This window comes from Hemitrygon akajei, chromosome 24 (genome assembly GCF_048418815.1).
Source record: "Hemitrygon akajei chromosome 24, sHemAka1.3, whole genome shotgun sequence".
NCBI lineage: Eukaryota > Metazoa > Chordata > Chondrichthyes > Myliobatiformes > Dasyatidae > Hemitrygon > Hemitrygon akajei.
In genome coordinates, this window is record NC_133147.1 from 17976815 (window position 1) to 18001193 (window position 24379).

General features: G+C 37.6%; 1 protein-coding gene across 20 annotated transcripts in view; it reads right to left on the reverse strand.

Annotated features, from left to right (window-relative positions):
- Nucleotides 1–24379, reverse strand: part of LOC140715917 (protein 4.1-like) — a 162642-nt gene that overhangs the window by 14072 nt on the left and 124191 nt on the right. For 13 of the 20 annotated variants that reach the window (XM_073028445.1, XM_073028444.1, XM_073028462.1 and 10 more), the window contains one exon: nucleotides 22515–22694. In XM_073028445.1, coding sequence (XP_072884546.1) covers nucleotides 22515–22694 — 180 coding nt within the window. Of the gene's footprint in view, nucleotides 1–1098; nucleotides 1261–14499; nucleotides 16170–16290; nucleotides 16333–22514; nucleotides 22695–24379 lie in introns of those variants that run through there. The other 7 variants (XM_073028453.1, XM_073028452.1, XM_073028457.1 and 4 more) reach the window with 6 other exon arrangements.

Here is a 24379-nt window from a genome sequence, read left to right on the forward strand (position 1 = left end):
AGGGGTACTCAACCTGTATCTGTTAATATCACAAACAAACTATTCCTAAGCATATTGGGGAAGGCTTGTCCTCCTTCCTGCTCTCCCCTATTTTCATAAATTCCCAGAATCCACTGCTATCATATGCGAGGATTTAATGTACAAATTATAATGAAGGTGATAATGTGAAAGTAGCTTTGAGTCTGTAATAAATATCAAAAGAATCAACACAGATTAGAATGTAAACATGAGAAAGTTTGCAGATGTTGGAAATTTAATGCAACACACAGACAATGCAGGAGGAACTCAGCAGGTCAGGCAGTGTCTATGGAAATGAATAGATAGTCAACGTATCAGGCCGAGACCCTTCTTCACGACTCAGGAAGCGGGAAGGTGCCAGAATAAAAAGGTGAGGGGGAGGAAGATAGCTATCAGGTGATAGGTGAAGCCAGGTGAGTGGAAAAGATAAATGGCTGGAGAGAAAGGAATCTGATTGGAGAGGAGAGTGGACCATAGGAGAAAGGGAAGGAGGAGGGAACCCAGGGGGATGTGGTAGGCAGGTGAGAAGAGGTAAAAGCCAGAGTGGGAAAATAGAGGAAGAGGGGGCAAGGGATGGATCTTTTATAATATCGGAAGGAGAAATCGATATCCATGCCATCGGGTTGGAGGCTACCCAGATGCAATACAAAGTGTTACTCTTAAAAATGCCCGTAAGAGAAAGAGGTTGCATATACTGCAGTGTAAAATTTGTTGCCTTTTGTTTTGAAAATTTATAGTCATTCAGCAACTTAATGCTACAAGCTGATGAACAATGTTGGGGGAGAAAGTCTTATGGTTAATGGTACTTGCATTTGATCATTCAAGTATTTAGTAGGACATCTTACATATAACTTCATATTGCTTTTGATGAAGAAAGCAGGGGTGGAGGGGATGAAATTGTTCTGATTTTTTAATTTTAAGGCATTGTTTAAAAGATAAACAAACAGTGTGATGAGAATGAAAATATCTTATTTAAAAGCTGGTCATGTGGAAAGGTTGAGTGAATGAAAGCATGCATCTTAAAAACTTGTTCTTGAATAATTGCTGAGCAAGTGGCAACAAGAGAATAAAGCATAGCACCTGAGCAGGTGAAACAGAGTTAGACAAAGCAGTTTTATTTGGAGTCTGTGGCTGTCTTTCACGGAGGGTCTTCTCCGGTGTTGCATAAAAGAAGTAGGTTGCCTGGAAGAGTGTTGGCTTTTCACTGGCACGCAAATGTCCGTGTAGGCCTTCTATTAATTTCTAGGCAGTAAGTAGGAAGGAGTAGAGAAGAAGAGAGAGAGGAAAAAGAAGAAAACGCAATAAGGTCAGTTAGGTACCAGAAAAAGATTGAATTTAAGGGCTACAATGATACCAAAAGTTAAACAAGGCGTGCGTTTCAATCGCTTTCCTATATTTGCAAGGCACAGTTGCTTCATGCAATAAGGGAATTTGCAAATTGGTTTATTACTGTCAAATGTACTGAGATACAGTGAAACACGTATCTTGCATAATGCCCATAGAATCTGAATATTTTGCTAACGTGTGTTTTCTTAGGCTTAAGCCGTGACTCAAATTAAAGTTGTAAATTTGCATTATGAAACATTAAGCAAATTAACAGACAGTTAAAATATGCTACCTAGAAGCCCTTCAATCTAACTCTTCTCTAAAATACAACTTCTGCTTTAAGGAATAAAAAAAATGAATAAACCTGTCATTTTTTTTAAAGCTTCAGTATCCCTTATCTGAATCTGTCCAGATTTAAAAAGGCTTCATTTATCTAAATTGTTGAACTAACGGATTCCCATTTCTAAATCAGCTGGTCTCAAGTGGAATGTTTACCGACAAAGGGATATTGCAGCTTTAAGGTGCATTCCATTAACAAGCAGCATGCACTGAAACGTGAAGACATTACAAACCTGCTGCAGGAAGGAATGTACACTGCATAGTTAGGTTAAAATGGGCAAGCGTACATGTTAATGGGGTTTAAAATACTTGGGTGCCCATCAGATTTATATTGGGGAAAGCCAGGAAGCTGAACATGTCTTGGCTTCATTTATCACATTGTTGTAGGGAGTAAAACATGAAATGCTGATATTTACTAAGTTATTTTTCTGAATAATACAAGCCTCAAATTAATTTAAAAAAAAAAGACTGGAAAGAAAAACACAGCAATCTAGCATAGCTATTGAAATCATAACTACAGATGTTCGGAGGAAGTTTAAAGGTATTTAAACGAGATCCTGATATGATGGTGAGGAGCCATACAAAAGCTAACATCTAGAGATCTTAAACGTAATCTATAAAATAAGATAGATGTTGACTATGATGATATTTAATTAACAGGGTATCTGACCACGATATTGTCAGTGCCAGTGGTGTAGTGGTACCCGGCTTCGGGGCGAGTGGTCCGTCCGAATCCAGCCAGCTCCTTGCACAAGTTCCACCTGTGCTGAATTGAGCATCCAGCTAGCAACTTGGCTTCATAAAACAGACATATGCTAAAGAAATAGGAAGGTTTTTGCCAAATGAGGCGTGGGTATAGTAGTTATATATAGATCATAATAGTAGTTAAATATTAGGTAATAGCTTATATTCAGATACAGTAGATTTTTGATCTTAAATTGGTTTCAAACATGATTTATAAAAATATGAGCCAAGGATGATCTGCCTTGAATAAATAGTTAGATTATTCTAGACTCCAAAGACAAATATGTAACAGCCTTAATTGTTTATCAAAATTACTTTATAATGGCATAAGATTAGTCATCGATTCTCTAATACTGATTAAATTCAACAAGCAGTCTTTAAGTCTATAGTAATATGGAAAATGCCCAATTATAGAACCAAGTATCAGATGAGCGTTTATACCCGTTTCAAATTCACTGTTCCAGCGTAAAGGCTTCACACATCTTATAGAAATCTAACTTGTTCACGTTATTTTTTTAAATCTTAAATATAATGATGAGATTTCAACAATAAAAAAGCCTTGACTTTTATATTTCACTACACTACATATAGTAAAACTTGTAAATCTTTTGACGTTTATGTTTCCTATTTTTTTTAAAAAATGAACATTATTTATAGTAACTAAGTTTTGCCAAAACCAATTTCACATTTCCTTATTGTGCTGGAGATCAGATAAATTGCAAAGAAATAGTACTGGGAGAAATTGTACAAAATCTCACATCCAAATGATCAAGAACAATGACATTGATTTCTTTTGGCCTGGAAAAGGAACTGATACACCTTTCTCAGAATTCCGATAAATTACTTTTGCAGTAAATGGGTAAAGTTTAGAGTAAATTCTTTCAAGAGTATTATTGAAGAGCAACGTGGCTATTATTAATGCTTCATAAACTAGATGGACACCCAGCATTTTTCCCTGAGTATTTTAGCCTCTCTTCGAGTAAGTGCCAATTTGAAGTTCTCCATAGATCAAATTATCAAAGTAAGGCCTCAGATAAGATTAACATATATGTGCATCAGCTATTTGGCCAGCAGAAAATAAACAAATGATAGTGCCACATGACATAACTGCAACTTTGTTCAGATTCAGTAGGAAATGAAAAGAAATGGTACTGGCACAAAGTAGAGGTTCTTACTTGACCTACGTAGACTGCGGGTTTTTCCCAAAGTAAACGCAATGGCAAATGCTACGTCCACTTAATTCTTTTGATGGAAAGAAAGTCGCAGGACCTTCTGCTCAGGTTATTCGATCCAGAACCTGATTCTCCAAATACAGGGTATCCCAACCATTTTAATGCCATTAATCGAGGTTGGGAACCCCTGCAAACTGTTCCAGGCTGCAATTACTGTAAATTGTACCAGTAGCATATTGTCAATGCCCAAATTTAAAAATGACTGAACAATACCAACTATTGTTAAAAGTTCCACCGTTTTAGTACCCTGGCATAGAAAGTCACAGTGCCAACGAAAACGCTGTCATAATAGTTCTCCATAAGTTTACAAATATTTATAGAATTTAAAGAGCTGCCCAAGTAGGTCAAGACAAGGATATCGTTCATCATCTCCATTCCAAGCAAACACAAATGATTGGCTGTACCAGATATAAATAAGCAGATATGCCAGCTTAAGCGATCAAACTAAAACAGAAAACTGCACTGCATAAAGTTCCAAGGAGCACTCACCAGTAGCAACTGTAGTTTCAACTGTTGGGTATTCAACATTGTGAATGTACAAAGTAGAAATGACTGAAGTGTTTAGTTAGAAAGCATACAGACGACAGCAGTTTGTTCCCCCCTTTTGCACATACCCACAATAAAAATAAGATCAGTCATCAGGACCTCATTCACATTAACACAACTTGCACATTCCTTAGCTAACACAAACTATTTGCTTCTCTTCCTTCAGATGTTAGTTATTAAAAAACATTTCACAAATATGGTCTAAATTATCATTAATGCTATAAAATACAGGCTCCACAAACTGAAGCTATAAAACATTCAAGTATGGTATAAATGTACACTGTGGTTCTGAAATGCTACTGGCTACCAGTTTCTCAAGCGGAGAACACTGCACACATTACTAAATCACAAATGAAGACAACAAATTTCTACCTCATCAATTCCATAATTATGAGATTTTAAAATATATAGTGAGAATGTGTTATATGCTGAACAATAATACTCAAGATGAATTATAGACCTGGTCTATAGTCTGGAAGAAGACAATCAAACGCATACATAAATCTTCAAGCAAGTTATTCCCATTATTTGGTGTAGCACTCAAAAGCTGTATTTCATAACAGTACGCATAATTCTATGAGAGAGTCTGATTTAAGGCAGAGGTTGATAGATTCTTGATTAGTCAGGGCATGAAGGGTTATGGGGAGAAGACAGGAGATTGGGGCCGAAGACAGGAGATTGGGGCCGAGAGGAAAATGGATGATGAAATGGCGAAGCAGACTTGATGGGCCAAATAGGCTAATTCTGCTCCAATATCTAATGGTCTTATGAGATTAGGGGACCAGGGAACTAAATTCAATTTAATTTCCAAACAATTACTGATGTATTGAAAGAAAACTTTCAGGCACAAGGGAAATTTCAAAATGAACAGAGCTAAACTTTGAAGCTTATGCAGGAAATTGCAAGTTTTTAAAAATGATTTTAATAGGGAGCAGGGATAAATCTTACTTCCCAAACAATTTTTAGGACTTGTGTATTAAGAAATGTCATGCATGGTTTAAATTTACAGTTTTGAAGTACAAATATAGGTTCTATATTGGATAGCAGATCAAAATTTTATATTTTTTGCACAATAATATTTAACAGAAGAGCCTTTTGAACATAATCTAGATCATGTGCGTATTCTCTTAATTATCAAGAGGATTCTGTTATGGGAAAAGTTTTTAAACCATGCATCCATATGTATCCTTAATGCTTAATGTGTTACAGTCCTTTACTGGCAGACTTCACCCAACTTCAAAGTTATTGAATCCTCAATGATCTAACAGCTTATAGTACAGCAGAATTTTGCAGATCTAATGTTCATGTCTGTGACAACAAATTTCTATTGAATTAAAATGGCCATCAAAAAGTTGGCTTGATATTATTAGTAACGCAAAAGAATGTTCAAAACTCCCTACTCCCAAGTTATTAAAATCAAACTTATGGACACCCCTACAAACAAACGACTTCCTTTATATTGCTAAATTTAAATACCTGACATACATACACTTGTTTCTATGAACGGCAAAATAAATCAAATTTGTTACATTTAAATATTTTAAATTTATTGTTAAAATTTAAATATCTGGCTTACATATAAACACTTGTTTCAATGAATGGCTCAAATAATGTACTCTCTCCACTTACATTAATTGTGCTTTGTTATCAGAATACACACTTTTGATGCCATCCTTTGTCATAACATGAAGGTAGAGTTATTATAGAGAGCAACTTCGTGTATTTTCCAGCCTGCAGACAAAATCAGCTTAAGGACATCTATAAAAACAGAACCTGTTTATTATCCAGGGATGGCTTGTAATTTCATTCTGATACCTGGTATTAAAACAATTCTTCTTTATAAAGCTTTGAAAATTCAAGTTAACTTATTGCTCCAAAGAAGATAAGCCAGTGGAAGAACCAGTTATCTTCAATAAAATTGTAACTTGGGAATGAACAAGCAATTTTAAATATTGTTTAGTGTGCCATTTTAAATAAAAGTCTCAATCTCATTTGATAGAAATCACTGTCTTTCAATATACTAATACTTATTTTCCAAAATGTTGCTTTCAGTTTCAAAAAATCACTTCATGCTGATGTTTGGAACCATAAATATGAAATCCAGTTATAATAAGAAGACAGTGAAATAATAGACTGTTAGCCAAAATGCACAGAACACTTCTCTTGCATATTCAAACATTGTATTCTGTTGACTGAACTGCAGCTATTACTAGTTTTATGTTGCTTTGTTAATTTAGTTTGTGTTCCCAAAACCAATTCAAAGCCACCGAATTTACCAGATTTTCTATGCACCGACAATTTCCTCAGTATATTTGGACCATCTCCAGGTACCTGAACTTGAAGAGAACCCCTTTCTTCCCCCTGCACTCTATTAGTGTCAATACTTTAATACAATGGGCATTCCTTCTCTTTAAGGCAAACAACAAGGCACCTTCAGTTTAAAAACACATTATTTGAATGAACCAAATGCAATCAGCTTAGTGAATGTGCAGGATGTTTCCCTACTGCAGCCACCAGCCAAAGGTACCAAACTAGTATAACAAATGCACAATGGAATAGTAAACAAAGTAACAAAAGAATAACTTTTATACTCCAACTTCACAATTTATATCCAGTCCAGATCCCACGCTGAGTTTTCCTAAACCAAGGACCAATACAATTTACGTACCTTAAGTTGCACTCTATACAGTTTAATAGTAACTAATTTTGAATTTGTACTACACTGAAAAGTATATTGTGAACTTAGCTTCTAGTTAGGCAGTAAAAGGCAACTCCAATTTTATCATGCCCTTCTTAATAAGTAAAATTTAATGTATAGTGGCTACAAATCTTTGTAAATCGATTTACAAAACTATTTTGTAAATAGATTTTCTGAAGGTTTTGATAATTTGAATCACACAATGAGTAAGTACCTCATTTATTTTTCATAAACTTTAGTGATGCTGCAGGATGGTTAATATACAACAAATCAGAAAAGTTTCAAACATGATGATCTATCAGCACAGTTCAAAATAAAACAAGTCTGGAGGTCAAGTTTTCATAAGGTATTTATTTTCCTTAACACATGTACAAGAGAAATTCAGGAATATACAAAGTTCTACTGTAAGAGTTAATTATATGTATCACTTGTTCTGAGAGATGAAGTGTACTGCTAATTTGTTCCAAATTAATTTGATAATATTCTGGAAAGTTGCTCACCAGAAATATTGAATTTAACCGTACATCTAGATCATCGCCAAAAGGTACAATTTCCAATTATTTTGTATTTATCAATCAGTTTCAAAAACTAAGCAAAAATATAACTGAAGTGATACAAAATAGAACTTTAAAAAAACATCAAACTATTTTGCAGTGATGGTAACATTAAAGATTTTGAGTATTTAATGTCCTACTGGCACTGATCATCTTACAATGTTGTCAGCTGGACTCAGAACTTCCCTCAGACTTTGAGAAAGTACGACTCCATAAGAGAACACAAACAATCTGGTGCTAATCAGATAAATTTCAAGGTAAATGTATAAAAATAAATTAATTTTAATATATTTTAGATTGTACTTAACTTTTAAATTAATTTCCATTTTAATACCACTTTTTTTCCCAAAATAACATTTAAGCTCCACACTTATTGCCTCCAAATATAATTCACCCCACAAATCAACTCACCCCCGTCTCAGTGCACTAATATTTTAACCTGCTCAGTTAACCCAGCAGCTCTCTATTATAATATGTACATTTATTTACACACAGATTCTTGAAAAGCTGTGCATGAACATTCAAATGTCAGTTGATAGTTCACAGTCATAGAAATGTACAGCACTGAAACAGACCCTTTGGCCCATCTAGTCCATGCCAAACCATTTAAACTGACTCCTCCCATCACATTCGACAACTGTCATTTAACTGTGCAAAGGCCGACAGAACAGGAACTGGAAGGAAAGAAACTGGGTGATCGGGGCTGCTGTTTGTAAAGAAGGGGTGTGTGAGTCGACCTGGGTCAATCAGGAGAGTAGAAGGGATAGTGGGGGAGCAAGTTACCTGAAACTGAAGCATATGCCACATACTCCTCCCAATGAGGCCCCTATACCTTCTCCCCTTCCCATCAGTCCACCATCCCTCACTTTGTTAGCTCCACTCTCCATTTCATTCTTACAATCTGCAGCATATTCACCATCTCTGCCCTTCCCTCCTCCTCCTGACAATCTACCTCTCCTAAGTGTAGCTTGCCTGTTCTTGCCACACTCTTCCCCTTCACCTCTTTACATTGGCCATCTCCCCTCCATTCATTCAGTCCAGAGAAGAGGGTTCTCCCTCCACAGATGCTGCCTGACCTGCTCAGTTAATCCAGCAGCTCTCTTATTAAAAAAAAAACTTTACTGACAACTTATTCAGTCTAACAAGTTACTTGCATGCAATTTGTTTAAATGCTAGATGGCATTTGTAACCTTTGGCAAGTTACACGCAGAACTTAAAACAGCACAGCTCAGGAACAGACTCTTCAGCCTGTAACACATGCCAAACACGATGCCAAGTTAAACTAAATCGCTTTTGTTTGCACATGATCCATAACTGCATATTCACCTGTCTACCCGAAAGCCTCTCAAATGCTACCATCATATCTGATGAGGGTGTCAGCGTGAAGCATCGATTATTTATTCATTTCCATAGATGCTGCCTGACCTGCTGAGTTCCTCCAGCATTTTGTGTGTGTTACTTTCATATTTATTTCCACCATTTCGGGCAGCTTGATCCAGGCACCTACCACTTTATTTTTAAAAAACTTCTTCCTTTTCACCTTAAATACATATCCTTGAGTATTAGACACTTCTCCTTTGGGAAAAGGATTCTGACTGCCTACCCTATCAATGTTCGTCAATTTTATAAATTTTTCTTCTGTCTCTGATGCTCCAGAGAAAAATATAAAGACAAAGATACCTCAAAATTGTACCCTTTTTCACATTATTTAAACAAGCTACATTAATGGCAGCCCTTCAGTTTCAAGTAACAAATCCTAAACCACTATCTTGCAGATCATACTTCCAAAATCAAGCACCATAACATTTACAATTTATAGTTACTGAGGAGAAAAACAGTATTTTTTACATTTTATCTACTTGCAGATGTTTTTAGAAGAGCTGCATCTGTGACTTTAGTTAAAAGGTTGGTGCCAGGGAAATATTTATTTATTTATTTAGATGCTGCATGCTTCCGGCCCTTTGAGCTACACTGCCCAGCAACCCGACTTAACCCTAGCCTAATCATAGGACACTTTACAATGACCAATTAACCTGCCAACCAGTTCGTCTTTGGACCGTGGGAGGAAACCGGAGGAAACCCATGCGGAGAACGTGCAAACTCCTTACAGGCAGCAGTGGGATGGAACCTGGGACACCAATACTGTCGAGTGTTGTGCCAACCACTACACAACCGGGAACGATTACTGCTTCACTACAATAACAACTCATGGAATATTGCCACTACCATAGATCATTTCCTGCCTTATGTACATTCTATGATTTTCTTTATTTTATATTTTCCTGCCCTATAATTTACACTGGATTTTATATTTTGTTGAAATAGTGTACAGGTTTTATTTCGGCCGGTTCAAACCAGTTCCGGACTTCAGAGGTCAAAAGAGTGGAACTGCTCCAGTGCAATAATTTTTCCACTTTAAAAACTCTCCCGCACAGGTTTCCTATCATTGTCTTTCATGATGAACAACGACCACACGAAATATACCCCTTTAGTTACAGTGTTGAGGGATGGCTCCATCAATTTACAAGCAACCAGAGGAAAACCAGACCTGTCTTAGACGGTGTATTAAGTGGCAGGGATACAGATTTATCAACTTGCTAATAGCAGGAAGATTCATCTATTATCTTCCCCCAAATTGCTTCAATGGGACAGGATCAGAATGTCACATTAAATTGTGTACAGGATTTATTTCTTGAAGACTGGTTCTTATTTTAGTTAATCCATAATGTTATAAAACCAGAACAAAGATCCAACTAAGTTCAAACTGGAGTTTAAGGTAAAGTAAACGTTGGGAGGCAGTGATCATAGTATGACAGAATTCACTTGCAGCTTGAGAGGGAGAAGCTAAAATATGATGTATCAGTATTACAGTGGAGTAAAGGGAATTTACAGAGGCATGAGCGAAGAGCTGGCCAAAGTTGAATGGAAGGGGACACCAGCAGGGATGATGGCAGAGCAGCAATGGCTGGAGCTTCTGGGAGCAATCTGCAAGGCAAAGGATAGATTCATCCCAAAGAAGTAGCATTCTAGAAGGATGCTGGGGCAACCCTACCTGATAAGGGAAGTCAAAGACAGCATAAAAGCAAAAGAGAGGCCATATAATATAGTAAAAATTAGTGGGCAGCTGGAGGATTAGGAAGACTTTAAAAGCCAACAGAAGACAACTATAAAAAAAATAAGGAGTTAGAAGATGAAATATTACTCTATAAAGGTAATCAGTTAATAATATAAAGGAGGGCACCAAAATATGCAAAGGGTAAAAGAAAGGCAAGAGTGGATATCAGATCGCTGGAGAGATAATTACAGGAGACAAAAAAATGGTGGCCGAATTCAATAAGTATTTTTCATCAGTCTTCATTATGTAAGACAGCAGCAGTATACCAGAAACTTGAGTGTGACAAGGGTAGAACTGAGTGTATTTGCTATTACTAAGGTGGTGGTGCTTAGAAAGCTCAAAAGTCAGAAGGTAGATATGTCACCTGAACCAGATGGACTACACACCAGGATTTTGAAAGAGGCAGTTGAAGAGATTATGGTGGCATAAGTAATGATCGTTCAAGAATCACTAGATTTTGGATTGGTTCTGGAGGACTGGAAAATTGCAAATATCGCTCCACACTTTGAGGACAGAGGGAGGCAAAAGACAGGAAATTATAGTCCAGTTAGTCTGACTTCAGTGGATGGTAAAATGTTCAAGTCTTTGGGGAACTTGGAGGCACTTGATAAAATAGGCTGAAGTCAGCATGGTTTCCTTCAGGGGAAATCTTGCCAGACAAATCTGTTGGAATTCTTTGAGGAAATAACAGGAAGTCGGGGGACAAAGGAGAGTCAATGGACGTTGTTTACTTGGATTTTCAGAAGGCCTTTGTCAAGGTGCCACAGATGAGAATGCTAAACAAGAGTCTATGTCAGGGGTGTCAAACTCATTTTAGGTCACGGGCTGGATCAGTCGGATGCGTGCGAACGCAGCTTTTGTTGCCTCCGTTTTTTCAGCCTGCTCTCATGAGTCTCAGTCTCTGCTATAACTACAAAGTGTTTCACTTTACAAATTCCATTTCTTATGAAGAAGACTGCCGAGCAAGACTGCCGAATAAACACTAAAAACCCTGAAAACCTGGTACCTAAATAAATTCAGCATTAGCCATATCATACGCCATAGGTGCTTTGATTACTGGGGCCAGCTTTAATAGTAATTAGATATTATCTCGCGGGCCAAAGATAATTCCACTGCGGGCCGGATTTGGCCCACGGGCCTTGAGTTTGACATATATGGTCTATGTTGTTACAAGAAAGATACTACCATGAATAGAAGATTGGCAGACTAGCAGAAAGGAAAGAGTGGGAATAAAAGGGTCTTTTCAAGTTGACTGCTGATGTCTAGTGCTGTTCCTCAGGAATTGGTGCTGGGTTTGCTAATTTTCACATTATATATTAATGATCTGGATGATGGAATTGATGGCTTTGTTGCCAAGTTTGTAGATGATACAAAGATAGGTGGAGGACAGGTCGTGTTGAGGAAACAGGGCGTCTGCAGAAGGACTTAGATTAGGAGAATGGGCAAAGTAGTAGCAGATGGAATACTGTGTAGGGAACTTTATGGTCATGCACTTTGGTAGAAGGAATAAAGCTGTAGACTATTTTCTAAGCAGAGAGAAAATTCAGTAATCAGAGGACTTGGGAGCGCTCCCCAAAACTTAACTTGCAGGTTGAGTTGGTGGTAGGAAGGTAAATGTAATGTTAGCATTCACTTTCAGAGGACTAGAATACAAAAGCAAGAATGCTGAGGTTTTATGAGGCATTGGAGATTTTTGACCAGTTTTAGGCCCCTTATCTGAGCTTAGAGAGTTCAGAGGAGGTTCATGAGATGATCACGGTAATGAAGGGGTTATCGTCTGAGGAGCATCTGATGGCTTTGGGCCTGTAGTTATTGGAGTTTAGAAGAATGAGAGGGGATCTCATTGAAACCTATCGAATACTGAAAGGCCCAAGTATAGTGGATTTAGAGAGGATGTTTCCTATAGTGGGATATTCTTGGACCCGAGATCATGAGGAATTTCTTTAGTCAGAGGGTGTGAATGTATGAATTTTATTACCACTGATTGCTGTGGAGGCCAAGTATTGGGTATATTTAAAGTGAGGTTGATAGATTCTTGATTAGTCAGGGCATTAAAGGTTACAGGCAGAAGGCAGGAGAATGGGGTTGAGAGGGATACTAAATCAGCCATGATACAATCGGGGTGCAGGCTTGATGGACCGAATAGCCTAATTCTGATTCTATGTCTTATGGTCTTATTAGAAGAAATGTTATAGTAAGTCTAATACCACACCTGTCTAGCACAGACAAACAACGGAGGAACTCAGCAGGTCAGGCAGCATCTATGGAAAAGAGTAAACAGTCGATGTTTCGGGCCGAGACCCTTCATCACAAATCTTGATGAAGGGCCTCAGCCCAAAACATTGACTGTTTATCCCTGCTGCGTTCCTCTAGCATTTGATGTGTGTTGCCCTGGATTTCCAGCAGCTGCAGATTTTCTTGTTTGTGATTCTACCACACCAGACTAAGCAGGTTGTGCCCTCCATTACCCATCTACAGTAGCTATAAAGTGCATCATCTACAAAAGTCACTACCCTACATAAACAGCACCTTCCAAATATGTGACCTCTATCACCAATAAGGGTAACTGAGCATTGTCACTGAAAGCAAATAGTGGAATTTCCTAGACAAACATTCATCGGAATGACGACTCACTATAGCTTTACAAGGTCATTCAGAGATGGACAATAACTGCCGGCCTTGCCAGTTATGCACAGATCCGTGAAAAATTAATAAACTTAAAGAAAAAACAGTAGACCTGGCATTCTGTAAGAGCTGAACAGACTTCATATGAACTGAGGTGAATCTTTTGGCATTTATTTTAATGACTAAGTACTTCTGGAATAAGCCTTTGCATGCTACAGCCCTTCTGGAATTTCACGCATGTACTGCTCACGAGAGGAACTGTCAGGTTTTAACTAAATGTTAGAATATTTAAATATAGAATATCAGATAAGATGGTTTTCTTGGTCTGTACAGCTTCAAAATCCTCAAATATATAACTTATATATGCTTCCCTTCTCAAAATCCTTCTTCTACATTTTCTTTCCTGTATTTATTTCACAGAGAAATATATATTTTTTTCAAAACACAAATCCAGAAAAGCATTTAACATTTCAATAGCCTTCCAGCATTAATCCTGAATCTCTGTTCGCTTGTTATCAGAGAAATAATACAACTCCGTAAAACTCTGAAATCTCATTTTAACTTCATTTCTTCAAATGAAAACAAACAATTTTTTAAGCTTTCTCCTCCAAAACTGTAATCTCTTTGTACAATTTTACTGAACTGTCATAGATCATGATGCTAATACATTAATCTTACTGAGGTTCCCAAAAGCACACATGAACAGAATTGATGCTCAACTAATGTCCCTAAAACCTCATTGTTCAATTTATAGAAAACTCTCTTGCCAATGTATTAAACAAAATTCTATTTGCTATTTTTGTGAAGCTTCTGTCCAGATTCTTGACAACTCTATTTCTTCACTGATAGTGATTTCACTGTCTTTCACTGTCACGTGAGTACACATTCTCATTTCCATTTCCCCCCCAAAGAAAACCTCTGGCAAGTTTGGCAGAAGATTAGTCTTCTGTTATCTTCCTCAGAGTTTGCTATGTGCCTGATCTTGATAACAGCAAACTCTGCTGCCACCCCCATCCTTATACCAGAGCTAAATCCTTCGAATAAATGTAAACAAAGCCCTCAATTCCTGAGGCAAACCATTTCTCACGAGCTAATTTGAAAAAAAAATCAAATTAAGTTCAACCTACATTTTTTACAGTACATGCATCATTGCTTCATGTTTGCCGACAGATATAACTTCACAGCCTAGAAATTCTTCTGCCTTTCAAGAGGCAACTTACATAGGGCTTGCACAGGGGGGATCAGTTTATGATAATACTTTCTGACATGAAGCTCAAGGTATTGAGATATGCTCACAGGTCCTGCATGCTGCTTCTCTAATAGTGGAAAATAGGGCAGGTCATAGATGGGCGATGGGAGGGTGGCGGAGGTGTGGAAAGAACAAAAGGCAGCGTTTGAACATGATACTTGTTGGGAGTGCTTGCATGGGGATCAGCGACACGACAGCCAAGATACCTGTATATCAATCCACAATAAATGCAAACTCCTGCATATTTTAAAAATAACTTTCACTTTAATACACATCTTAATGCTCTTCTCATTATTTCTACATGGAAACTGTAGTGTTTTGAAATATTAATGTGGCAAATACTGATGCAGTAATATATCAAAATGCAATAAATTTTCAAAGGGATTTCAAATACTTTGACTGTTTACCAGTTCTTAATCAACAGAAGCTGAAGGAAATATCTTTTTGCTCAATGCTGACTATTAGACCAGGCTATTGACAATTAATATAACAATCATTGGTTTACAGCATAGCACCAGTAAATTAAAGACTCAGTTTAAAAACCAGCATAAAGAAATACATACAATATGTACATACTGAAAGGAATTAATATTTTGGCATTAGTATTTAAATACCATAAACTTTATATAAACTTATAGTGCTAACTTTCAAATCCTTCAACTTTAGAGACAGCAGTAAATGCTCTTCAAAAATGGGACTTATGAGGTATGAAATGTCAAGTTCTGATAATATAATTTAAATGCAAAAGTTACAATTTTCATTAGTACTGTACTGAAGCTTTCTAGAAGTGATATGGCACCCCACAGCACAAACACAGATAGACATCTTAACAAAGGAAGAAATCATTTCAAGAATCTCACTGGATGTGACATAGCAGAAAGGAAAGCAGTCAGCAAACAACTTTGTTAACGACAGACAGGAAATACAACTTGGACAGGTACCTTGTTAAAAAGGGAGGAATTTATCAGTAGAATGTTGAATTCAAAAGAAGTACAGCTCCAAAAAGAACAGGCTTTAAAAGGTTTTCGCTAAAGCATCATTTGTGCTCATATAAAGATAAGCCACCAAATGGTTAATATAGAAACTATTAGAAGTGACATTATAAAAGGAATGCGAGGCTGTTGTATTGCAATAGAATAGAGGTGGCAAGGTTTGGTTTTAGGCTTGTCATCAGGCATCTGAATGGAAACCCTTTGAGAGTTTTCTTCTTTGCTTTCTTGTGCAAGTGAAATCTCTGCCGTTTCCTGCTTTCCTTTTATCTCATCTTCTTCCTGTACTAACAGAGGCATTTTCTTTGTCTGCTTTCATGACAGAAGACCAAGAGAAAAAGAAATGAACAGATGCAAGATGGGAAAGTAAGTGTGAAATTTTAAAAAAAAGTGTTCAAAGAGAAAAGGGAACAAAATGGCAAAGGAAGGAAAAGGATCAAAAAAATGTGGTGAAGATTTGGGTTTCAGGGATTTTCCTAGGTGGATTTTTAAATTTGAACTTCAAAATTGAAAAGAAAATGAAAGCAAAGATGATATTTTTCAGAAACAAGGAGGAAAGGAAAAAAAGAATAAAATGTAAAATATTAAAAAACAGAATAGGGCTCACTTGCATTTTGGTAGCTTTTTTTGAAAATGTGTGATCATTTCTTCATGCAACCTTTAGCCAGCCATGCACTGTTAAATAGGCATTCATAAAGCTTAGCAATAGAAGTCTTCACAGTTAGTCTTTGGAACTGCAAGAATAGAAAAACTTAATGTTTGTCATCTAGCAACTAAAATAGAACTGGGCACTGATGATATCTGTTTGAGCAAATAAAATTTCAGCATTCACAGCACAATTGTAACCAACTTTACCTCTGGCTTCTTTTCAGAATGTAAACCTGAAATCACCATGGCCTGTACGTGGATAAAGTTATTAGTTTTAGATACTACAAGATACAATTACCACATACACTTCTGCCTCAGCAGCAAAGAAATGGCATACTTTATCAAGCACCTGGTTTAAAACAAACTCCTAAAACTAGAGTTGTACATCTAAACAGCAAGGACTATGGTCATCCGGGAAGTTTCTTTAAACAGGTGAAGGTACATAGGCAGGGGCTAGCATTTAAAGAAATAGTACATCATTTGGCAAAACAGTATATTCCTTCAAGAGACAAAACCCTAACAGGAACAATCTGTAACCAAAAAGAGAAATTAAAGATAGTATTAAATCACAGTAAGGCTTGCAGAGTTGACAAAAATAGCAGGAAGCCTAAAGCTTGGTCGCATTTTAGAACTCAACAAAAAAGAAAGGTTGATCAGGAAATTTGCAGGGAAACATAATACATGAGAGTAGCTTCTGAGAAATGTTTAAACTGAGAACAAAAGCTTCAATAGGTAGGCAAAAGGGAAAAGGCCACAGGGAAAAGCTAGAGATGAGAATTTATAATACTGGAGGTATTAAACAAATGCTAAAAAGATGCCAGAAATATTAGAATATAGACAAACTGATGAAAGAACTAGCATTATTAAAAAAGTATTAGAGAAGTTGTTGTTGTTCCTCTGCACATGGGGCAGCATTTCTGCCACTTCCGTAGAATTTGACTGTTTTTTATAAGGCCGAGTTGCTAGCTCGATGCTCAACCAAGCACAGAGGAGAAGCGTGCAAGGAGCCAGCCGGATTCAAACTCGAGACCATTGCCTCCAAGTTTGGTGCTGATGCCAATATGCCACTGGCTGGCTTACTAGAGAAGTTGGTGAACATAAAAAGCTGTAAGTTCCAAGAATGATCTACATTACATTGTTTTAAAAGGCAGAGCTAGAGAGCTGTTGGATGCATTTGATGTCATCTTTCAAAATTTAAAAGACTCTACAGATTGGAGGGCAGCAAAGGCATTTGTTAATTAAGGGAGAAAACTGGGCTATATTGAGCTGCTAGCCTAAATGTCAGAAGTTAGGAAAAGAGCTGAAATCTAAAACGAAGACTGTAAAATGTCGATTGTACTCTTTTTTCATAGATGCTGCCTGGGCTGCTTATTTCCTACAGCATTGTGTGTGTGTTGCTTGGATTTCCAGTAGCTGCACATTTTCTCTTGTTTGTGATTGAGAAAGTCTATTAGTGTTAGGAAGACTCTATGGATTTAAGAACGGGAAATGGTGTTTGACTAATTTAAGGAAATGACTGGTTAAATAATATGGGAATGCAACATACTTAGATTTTTGAAATGTTTTTAAGGTCCCACAGAGAAGGTTTATCCACAAGATTACTGCATATGAATTTAGGAATGATACACTCGCATTGAATGAGAATTGTTTAACAGGCAGGAGGGAAATAATGGAAATAAATGATCCCTTAGAGGTTACCAGAGCGTTACTTCTGGATTGCTGCAATTAGCATATGTTTTATTTCCAAACTTGATGACGCAGATTTAGGTGGAATTGCAAGTAGGCAGGAATAAAGAGATTCCAAATGGATCATAGACAAACTGAGAGTGTGGGTGAGAATATGGCAGACTGAATGTAATGTGGAAAAATGCCATGTCACCTCCTTTAGTTTATTAAACTAAAAATGGTGACATTATGAGGAAATATTGGCATTCAAAATGCACTCAGGCATTCCTGTACAACTGTTCCCAAAATCCAACTTGCAGGTTCATCAAGCAATTAAAACAGCAATTGATGTACAACCCTTTCTTATTAGAGGATTTGAGGATAGGATTAAAGAAGTCTTTCTGCACTTACATGGGAACCTGACGAAACTGCAGCTGGATTATTGTGTAATATCGCTCTCCTATTCAAAACCCATTGAAACTTTCACCGAAAATGAATATTCTTACAGAGCTCAGCAGGGCATCTTTTTCCCTGTAATCGTGGACTCCAGAACCAAGGGTCAAGAATAATGGGTAGGCCATTGCAGCACTGGAGGTGAGGCTGTATCTCTGCTTGCTGCCCACAACATGTGGTTAATGATGTTAAATCAAAAAGCTATTAGTTGCACCGAGGTGCTTTGGCATGAATTTTGAAACCAACTTAGATTATGAAATTTCTACCTCAGCTTACAATGGTTGTAGATATCTTTAGACATTGTGTTAATGGAATATATTACCAAAAACACCATACCAATTAACAACACTATTCCTGCTCATTTTTATCTTGCGAGTTTTTACTCAAAATCCAGTTTCTGAGAAGAGACTTGTTTGCTGTTAATGAACTTTTATTGATAGCATGGCAGTATTACCTAAACAAAGCTCTGTAACCTCCAATTTTCATAGGAGTCCATCACTGGATAGATCCTAATTAAATACATTGACCTATCAAAATTACCCCAGCACATACCTTTCATGCCTTTGACCCATTTCCAATCAAAACCCAATTATCTTGGCGACCTAACATTCAGTGACATTGCGTCAGCTGTCTTCCCTTAAATTTTGATCACTAAACATTCAAAATCACCACAACATTCCGTTCAAAACATAACACCAAAGCCTTGCTGCTCCATAATTTTTTCAAAATCACTGATTCTATTATTGCTAGGTGTGCAATCTCCTTCATTATATTCTGCTATAATTCCCTTTACCCAAGTTCCTTCCAGCCATTGAGCATGACGAGGTTAAATTGTAGAAATTTCTAACCAAGCTAATGTTTGAACCATTTTTGCAATTAGGGATTGAAATGATTAAAAGGAAACAATTCTACAAATGTATTTGTGATGGAACACCATTGTATGAAGTGCTCGTGACAAATTACCACCCGTAAAAAGAATGCAAAATGTCTTAATGGCAAGTGGCAACTGGCATGGTTTCTACTTCAGCATACACTCAAATGTGGCATACGTGGTTAGCATTATGTTAACACATCTCTGTGCAACTTTCAGATGACCAGCCTTAGAGGCACAATTTCCAAGACAGCCAGGCAATAGCAGCAGAGAGCTACCAAGAGCGGGCTGCAAGGAAGGCAAAGATTTCATAATGGTGCATTTCCATGCCTCCTTCCCTAGAGTTAGTTACCCTCCCACACCTAATCGGACCCTTGTGTTGCCCAGAGCATGGTACATAAGAGCATAAGAAATAGGAGCAGGAGTCGGCCATCTGGCCCATTAAGCCTGCTCCACCATTCAATAAAATCATGGCTGATCTGGCCATGGACTCATCTCCACTTACCTGCCTTTTCCCCATAACTCTTAATTCCCCTCCTATGCAAAAATCTATCCATCTTGTCTTAAATATATTTACTCCACTGCTTCATTGGGCAGAGACTTCCACAGATTCACCACTCTCTGGGAAAAGCAGTTCCTCCTCATCTCCGTCCTAAATCTACTCCCCGAATCTTGAGGCTATGTCCGCTGGTTTTAGTCTCACCTATCAGTGGAAACAACTTTCCTGCCTCTATCTTATCTATCCCTTTCATAATATTTCTATAAGATCTCCACTTATTCTTCTGAATCCAGTGAATACAGACCCAGGCGACTCAATCTCTCCTCATAGTCTAACCCACTCATCTGTGGAATCAACCTGATTAACATCATCTGCACTGCCTCAAAAGCCAGTATATCCTTCAAGTAAGGAGACCAGAACTGCACACAATACTCCAGGTACGGCCTTACCAGTGCCCTGTACAGTCATTGAGTTATGTGCACCATTTTCTCATTAGTTACCCTTTCTCAGCAAGCTCTTTATGCAGTCACAGACAACCATCTTGGACTGTGTATGAACTGTTTCCAGCCAGTTTTGAAGTTGCCCTGTAAAGTGTCCTGTTGTCAGCAGAGCGATCCATGCACATAGAAAATAAATGAAAAATGCAGTGTATTGTGTTCAATTCTTTTCCTGGTGACCAATTTAATGACAATAGTTTCCTGCAGCTAGGACCTCCATTTTATGTTTTAAGCTGTGAAATGTGCTGCACGTTAGAACAAGTATAATGCTGGGAAAATGTTGGATGTGATCATTTTGATTTTGTGATTGACAGAATTTTACTTGGAAATGATCACCAACATGATCTGCTTCTGGATCACACAGTGCTAAAAGACTATCCAATCCAATGACTAGGCCGTTATAGAGTAATAACAAGTATTTATCAAACTTGTAAAGCAGAAGTAAGAATATTCCAAACTTGGCAAAAAAATGTTAGACTTAAAAACCAAACAAAAGAAAAACCTTAAATGGTTAAATTTCAACGGGATGATGCCAGGGTCGTCACTACAGAAACATTTTTAATATCATCCTCTCTTTCTACAGTGGACTTCTCAGTTCTAATCAACCTCCTGTTAAATGTCTCAGACTTATCTGAAATGACTTAATATGCCTATTTGCAACTCTACTGTCTTTTAATCAAGAGGTTAAAACACAAAATTCAAGAAGTTCATTGTAAAATGCCTCACATGCACTTTACAAGAGCTAAACCTTATTTCTTGGGATTCAAACTTTGAAATGGCCTGGAAATACAGTCAGTGGCCACTTTATTAGGCACAGTGGTACATCTGCTTGTTAATGCAAATATCTAGTCAGACGGGGTGATTTGAGCATCTCAGAAACTGCCGATCTCTTGGGATTTTCACACACAACAGACTCTGGAGCAGAGGTTCCCAATCTGGGGCCCATGGACCCCTTGCTTAATGGCATTGGTCCAGGGTTGGGAACCTGTGTTCCAGAGGTGCGAAAAACAAAAAAAATATCCAGAGCACCATTTCTGTGGGTAAAAACGCCTTGTTATGACAGAGGTCAGAGGAGAATGGCCAGTCTGGTTCAAGCTGACAGGAAGGCGACAGTAACTCGAATAACCGCAGGTTAACAACAGGATCTCTGAACACAACACATTGAACCTTGAAGTGGATGGACTGCAGCAGCAGAAGACCACGAGCATAGGCTCAGTGGCCACTTTATTACGTACAGGGGAGGTACTTAATAAAGTGGCCACTGAATGTATGTCAAGCGAGAATTCAGTTCAGTGCACATGCCACTGAAAGGTCTTTGGTGATGCAGGTGATCGTCACGTTATGGGAGCGTGTATGTGTTTGTGTTGGGGGTGGGGTGATTGATGGATTCCTAGAAAACTGTATGTATCACAAGTCAACAGCGCCTGTGGCAAAAAAATGATCGTCGGAAAACACTACTGCACTCCCCCACCCCACATAACTTCCATTTATTTCTTCTCAGATTTTTAGGCAGTGATTTCTGAATTCAATAAGGGTGATTTTCCATGACCTGAAAAGACATAATATGTGGGGAGGAGGGGGTGGAGGGAAAGGAATTGCCTGTAAATGTTTGAATCATAAATTCATAATTCATTAAATTGGTTGAGTAAATCACAATTGTATTTCTATGTTATATTGACTGTCCTGTTGTACATACTATTTATTATAAATTACTATAAATTGTGCATTACATATTTGGAGATGTAACGTAAAAAATTTTTACTCATGTATCTGAAGGATTTAGGAAATAAAGTCAATTCAATTGATTAACTCATTTGCTGGATTAAATGTTATGGTAAGAGCTACTTTAGATAAGAACTTCTAGGTGCTGCTGTAAAATTTTTACAAATGATTTCAATTTCCAACTCGAAGTTTTCGTCTCTTCAGGTTCAGTCCACCTCATATTTGGTTCCTCAGTTACGGGACTGTAGATCATCTGCTTTACAAGTTGCTGGCAAAAATGTGCTGTGTAGTAAGATCAAAAATGCAACAGAATAACGAGAGATGGTTTAATTAAAACTGATTCTGAGAGCAGCTGAGAGGGTGGATGCTGGGTGGGGGTAGGTATATTTCCTCTTAACAAGGCATCTAAAATCAGGGGGCAAGAAGTTTCATCTAAAGTCACCCATTTCCATTGGGGGCAAGAAGGAATTTCTTCTCTTAGATTTGAGCCACAAACATAGTGCCATTCAAGATGGGAGTCTGACGTTAAAATTACAAGAGAGTCAGTAATTGGGGGAATGAGTGGAAAAATGTAATTAAAGCCAAGACTGGATCTACCAAGATCGTATTGAAGAGCAGAAAGTACTTGAGGATCTGATTACCCTGCTGTTGCCTCTATTATATATTGATGTATTATTACAAGAAACCTATTTTTTTCTTGGAGAAGAAAAAAAAATCTACTTACTTCTTCTGCACCAGCTGGAACTTGCCCGTTGACATTCAAGGTCCTAAAAGGCGAATGTGCCGAAAGCCGTTTATCCCATTCACTGGGGCGTGGTTCGGGTACAGACTCCATAAAGTTCCTCTTCAGTTCACTGATACTAGCATGATGTTTCATTATTTCATCCTGGGTTTTGTCTAGATCCTATTTCGAACAATTAAGGAGAAGCACATTTTCAATTCCACGTTAGTTTTTTCCAAGTTAAAGGAATGGGCCGTTTAATTTAAAAGGGACCATAAATTAATCTGGCATTTTTGAGAAAAAGCAAGCAAAATAGCAGATATTTTATTCAAATATATCTTGTTATAAAATATATTTGTATAATTAGTTTTGCTATTTAAAGTTAGTAAAGATTTTAGTGAAGAGCAAAAACAAAGCATTGTATTTTTAACTATTTCTTTCCTTCTTCTCATGGAGTTCAGTTCAGGAATTAAGTCTTGTGACAACCCTCTAGTACAGGGGATCCCAACTTGAGGTCCATGGACCTCTTGGTTAATGGCATTAAAAAGGGTTGGAAAACTCTGCTCTAGTACCTCATCCGGCTGTTCATTCTTCATGGATGGAGTTGAAAAGTGACTATTGATCAGCTACCCATTTGTGCTGGGGTGTTCCAACTGATCTCAAATTTATCCTTGACCAATCGAAGGACTTTGCAGTAGGGGTGGTGGACAGAATATTGGCCCAGTTTAGGGGAGACACTAAGGAATTTCAATTCTCTCCCTCCCGCCTCACCAAGAAGCAAACAAAAATAGATTTGACTGACCATTTTAGTGAATACCTCTGTACAACATCAAAGTCTTCAAGTACACTGCTCAGTAGTGAACACTCTGAAAATCAATGAATCAATATGGAAACCGGAAAGAAACAAACTTCCAAACTATATTGTTTGGACATTAGCAGCATCACCACAAATCCTATTATATTTTTCCCCCCAGCTGCCTATTAACTTACCACAACGTTTGAACACAGGCACAGATGAAATGGAACACACACGAGGCCAAAAGCAACATAATCTTTGTTCTATTTATAAGCTTATGGATAGGAAGTGGTAAAAGTAGTACATTCCAACTTAAAGGGACAGTGAAGAAGAATAAACATTAAATTTGCTTGATATATCCAAAAATTTAAACAACGAATGATCCTTTGAACTTCTATTTTTATATAATGGTATGTATCAATTTACTGGACCTTAAGCAAACTTTGCTGCTTATTTACGGGTATGAGACAGCAAGAAGCTGAAGTGGAATTGGGCCATTCAGCCTCTCATGGTTTCTCCACTATTTAATAAGAACATGGCTGACTCACTTTTAACCTCAGTGCAAGTTTCCTACACTAAACCCACCTTGTCAAATTTCCTTAATGTATCCACAAACCTCCTCCAAAAGGACCACAACCCTGTCGTGGTATGGAGGCTTGCATGCCTCAATGATCTGGAGATTCCTTCATGATGAAGGAAGCCCTGAACACTGCCAGAGATGGAGCTGCCCTAAACACCAGCGGCGTAAAGGGCAGTTAGAAGAAAAATCCATAAACCTAAAATGAGCTACTGAATCCAAAAATCAACCTCAGTTCTATGGAGGAGCTGAAAACTTAATGGGAGTAAATACTGCCTGCACAATCGAACTAGGTGATCAAAAGTTAGTCCAGGTGCTATTAAGAAGATAGCATAGTTTTCCTTGTTAAGGTTTTCAAAGTCTGAAATGTATATAAAAAAAGACTGATGTGGTAATAAAACATTGAGGACCCAACTCCAATCTCCAATTTGCAGCAAATCAGGAGAATTCAGCTAAAATTGAGTTAAAATCAGCATCAAAATATCTTCAAATTTT